The 3,603-nt window shown below is 51.4% G+C and overlaps 1 protein-coding gene across 1 annotated transcript in view; it reads left to right on the top strand.

Annotated features, from left to right (window-relative positions):
• The first annotated feature begins 200 nt into the window (after positions 1–200).
• Positions 201–3,603, top strand: part of NOXRED1 (NADP-dependent oxidoreductase domain containing 1) — a 6,114-nt gene continuing 2,711 nt past the window's right edge. The window contains exons 1-4 of the mRNA XM_009319506.1: positions 201–263; positions 892–1,004; positions 1,337–1,518; positions 2,609–2,788. Coding sequence (XP_009317781.1) covers positions 201–263; positions 892–1,004; positions 1,337–1,518; positions 2,609–2,788 — 538 coding nt within the window. The remainder of the gene's footprint in view (positions 264–891; positions 1,005–1,336; positions 1,519–2,608; positions 2,789–3,603) is intronic.

Raw genomic sequence — 3,603 nt, 5'->3', positions numbered from 1 at the left:
CTCACCTTAACCCACACCGAGGGGATTTGCGGACCTTAGTCACTCACCCCTTCTTGTAGGTGGGATGCGACAGAAGGGCTGGGGTCTCACGCTGCGGGTACAACCCTGGCAGGTGCTGGGATGGACTGGGATGCTGCGTGGGTGGAGACCATGTCCCTCTTCTAAATCCTCGCTGCTGATGCTTGTCCTTCTGGGCCAAGATGTGGGACATTACAGAGCCTTTCAAGTCCTCTCAGGCTGATGAAGCAGTAGAAGGTGAGGAGGCCTGACAGACAAGGCACCGCAAGGCAGTGAACGTGTGTGCCCATGCCACCTTCTTCTGCAAACTTACCTCAGGTAAGGTGGAAACAAGCTCCTCACTGTCGGTAAAATGTGCTGGCTGGGAGACATAGTCATGTCAGGGAGAAACCTTGACGTGCCAAACTCTTCCCAAACTACTGCATCTTTACTGAGCTAAAACGTGACACAGGCACATCACTTGTCATTCTGGTGTTGGTCTAAACAGCATGAACGTGTCACTGGGAAGGTGGCTGGTCTCTGTAGGGAGTTTCTTGCGTGGTTCACACCAGCTCTGTTTGAAGTTAAGCATTATATAGGTATTCCTACACAATGCTACAGTTTGTTAGCTCTTTATCTGGTTCTGCATGGTTAAAAACTCACCTACTGTTTGTACCCACGTGTCGGTTACTGAACACGTGCATTTGTATAAACTCACTGTCAGTCAGTCTTAAATCACTTGGACTAGTTTTCCCCTGAGAAAACAAGGGAATGGAGATTGTCTCCAGCACCAAATCGGGGTTTCATCCCGGAAACCTTGTAGTGCCCAACACTTGTGACTTGTTCCTGCCACTACTCCATATAATTTATAATGAGCCAATCGTCCTCCACTAGCATGTGCTGTCCCATGCCCCTTCTCAGCAGCAGCCTCTGCTGTCGCTAGCCTACCCTCCTCATGCTGACTTGTCCCTGAGCTTGGTCATCGTGTCGGTTGATGTGTCTGCCAGGTATCAGCTCTTAATTGCTGAGCTGCTTTACAGTTAGTGGCCAGTTAGCCTCAACATGGGTGGTGTGTTTTGGGATGGGGACACCATGCTCCCTGGGGTCTAGCCCCAAGCCCCATGGAAGCTGTGCATGCCAGGCTGCAGCCATCAGCTTCTGCCTCTCTGGCAATCCCATTGGAGAGCAGGGACATGAGTTGGGCTGGATGCAAGGAGTGGGGTTGGGATGTGCTATCCAGACATGTGGCATGGGACCTTTCCTGGAAGGGTAGGACTGCACATGGTCTGGGGAAACTGGGGTTCGTGCTGGGCTGATGCCAGCTTCTCTGCTTCCCCAGGCAGAGCGGGACTGAGAAGGGTTTGCCGACTTCCCTGGGGGACGGCCATGGCCTGAAGGTTGGGATTATTGGTATTATTGGTGGGGGCTACCTTGGGAAGCAGCTGGCCCAAGCGCTCCTGACACTGAGCTGGGCTCCGTGCCCCAGTAGCTGTGTTTCCACTAGGCGCCCTGAGAGCCTCGGTAAATGCTCCCCAGCCTGGGCCTGGAAGTGGCACTGCACTTATGTGGACTTTTAACTGCATTTTTTGCATAGCACTTCAGGCAGAACTCACTAAAAAATGTTTTTCTGCCAAAAATATTGAAGGTATGGAATCTCTATTTTTTTAATTGGGAAGCAGAGGATGCTGTTGTAGAAAAGATCTTTATTTGGTTGGAAACCCACTGTCCACCAAACATTAATTTAGTTGTTTGCTTTTTTTTACCAGTCCCATCTGAGTGGTGGAGTCATTAACCCTGTTCTTTGAACACTGGCTAGTTTAAGGCCTGTTTTAGTTTAGTCCCCCCATTTTTGTAGCTCTTCAAAATTCTCCTTGTCATTTGCCAAGAGCCTGGTCGATGACTGAGACTCCAGGTTCTTAAATATTCACCCAACAGAGAAAACTTCTCCCCAAATGAGTGGCAGTGCTGAAACAGAGACATCCCTCTCTTTGTTTCATGACTGCAGGGTCAGTTGTAGCAGAAAAGCTTGTCGCTGGGCTCTGAACATTCAGCCGGGAGACAAGATCAGCCTGCAGCATTACAGCAACTGTTTGCATACAAACTGTCAACTGCCCTGTAAACTCTTATATAAAACAAGTGGGGAGAACGGTCCTCCAGGGAGATGTTTGGAACAATAAAATCCTCTTTCTAATCATCTCAGGGCAGAGAGGAAGCAGGGATTATTAAATGGCTTTTTATAGATCTTGAAAACTGGCCAGATCCCAAGGCTCGGCTGTTTCAGCTGAAGTCTTTAAATCAGCGTGCATGAGCTGGGGCCAGGCAGCCGAGGGAGCTGAGCTCTCTGCATGTTTATTCCTGGCAGAGAGGCTGCCTGCTCCGTGTCACTCTGCTGCTGCTCTTTGCCATGGAAGAAAGGTGATGGGCAGCAGCCAAAGTCCCTCCATGCCACTTTGGGCAGGCAGCCAGTGGTCCCAGCCTGGGAGTGGGGGTTTGTGTTTCACTTGCATGTGGCAGAGCACAGGTAACTGCGCTGCCGGTGCCCGGAGATGCTGGTCGGTCACCTGTGCTTGTTCTGTGGGCTCTTGAGACCCTTTCTCCTTGCTTGTCGCAGCAGACCTGCAGAAGCAGGGGCTCGCGTGCCTTTACGACAACACTCAGCTGGTGGCCTGGGCTGACGTTGCGTTCCTCTGCTGTCTTCAGTCGCACGTGCCGTCCATCTGCTTTGTCATTCGGCCTGCCATCCAGAAACCGTCCGTTGTGTACAGCCTCGTCACCACCGTCCCTCTCCTCAGGTAAAACAGACCATGTCGTTTCAGACCCTTGGATGTGCTGCCATCATTTGGGACCTCACCGGGCAAGCACAGTGCGCATGGCTGTGCAGGAGCACAGCTCTTATTGCCTCTCACAATTTTATTGTGAAACGTCATTGCAAACCTTGTCATGGTTTGTCACTTCCCCAAGCCCCCAACTGCTGGAGTCACGGGAACACTTTAGAGTTTCAGCTTTCTGTTTGACTAGAGGAAGTTGTAGACTTTGTGGCTATAAACCTGAAAACATGATCAAAAGCAGTCAAGGGAGCTCCAGATCAAACACAATGCTGGCATCGAAACCCTGCTCCTCCAAGGGCTTCAGATTATCGCTGCCAGATAACCTGTTGTGAGACAGCGCAGGAAACAAGGTGCAAAGAAGCAGCCTGCAGTCTCCACGGTCAAAAAAACAAACTCAGTGCATCGTGTTTCACTTTAAGCTGCTGCTGTAGCTCTCCTGAGGGCTCTGAGTGCAGGGGTATGACCTGTTCCCCCTGCTCCTGACCCCTGGCGGTGCCCAGCCCCTGCGGTCAGGCCAGTTCTGGCCTTCTGCTGAGGTGACCAGTAAGGGGTCAAATGTGACACTGCTCTTCATGCTATGGGTGAGGCTGTTTACTAGTAAAAGGTTTGCAGATCCTGCAAAGGATAACTCCTTCCTCCTCCTTACCAGCTAAACCTAGTTTCTCCCCATCAGCTGAACCTGAGTGATGCTGGCTGTTGATTGCAGGGCTGACAGAGGGCAGACAAGTAGTGGGTATCCAGCTGGAGAGGGGAGGGGAGGGGAGGGGAGAGGAGAGGA

The sequence above is a fragment of the Pygoscelis adeliae genome, unplaced genomic scaffold (assembly GCF_000699105.1).
Source record: "Pygoscelis adeliae isolate BGI_AS28 unplaced genomic scaffold, ASM69910v1 Scaffold71, whole genome shotgun sequence".
Classification (NCBI taxonomy): domain Eukaryota; kingdom Metazoa; phylum Chordata; class Aves; order Sphenisciformes; family Spheniscidae; genus Pygoscelis; species Pygoscelis adeliae.
Note: the sequence above shows the minus strand (reverse complement) of the source record. Positions and strands in the feature narration are given on the sequence as shown.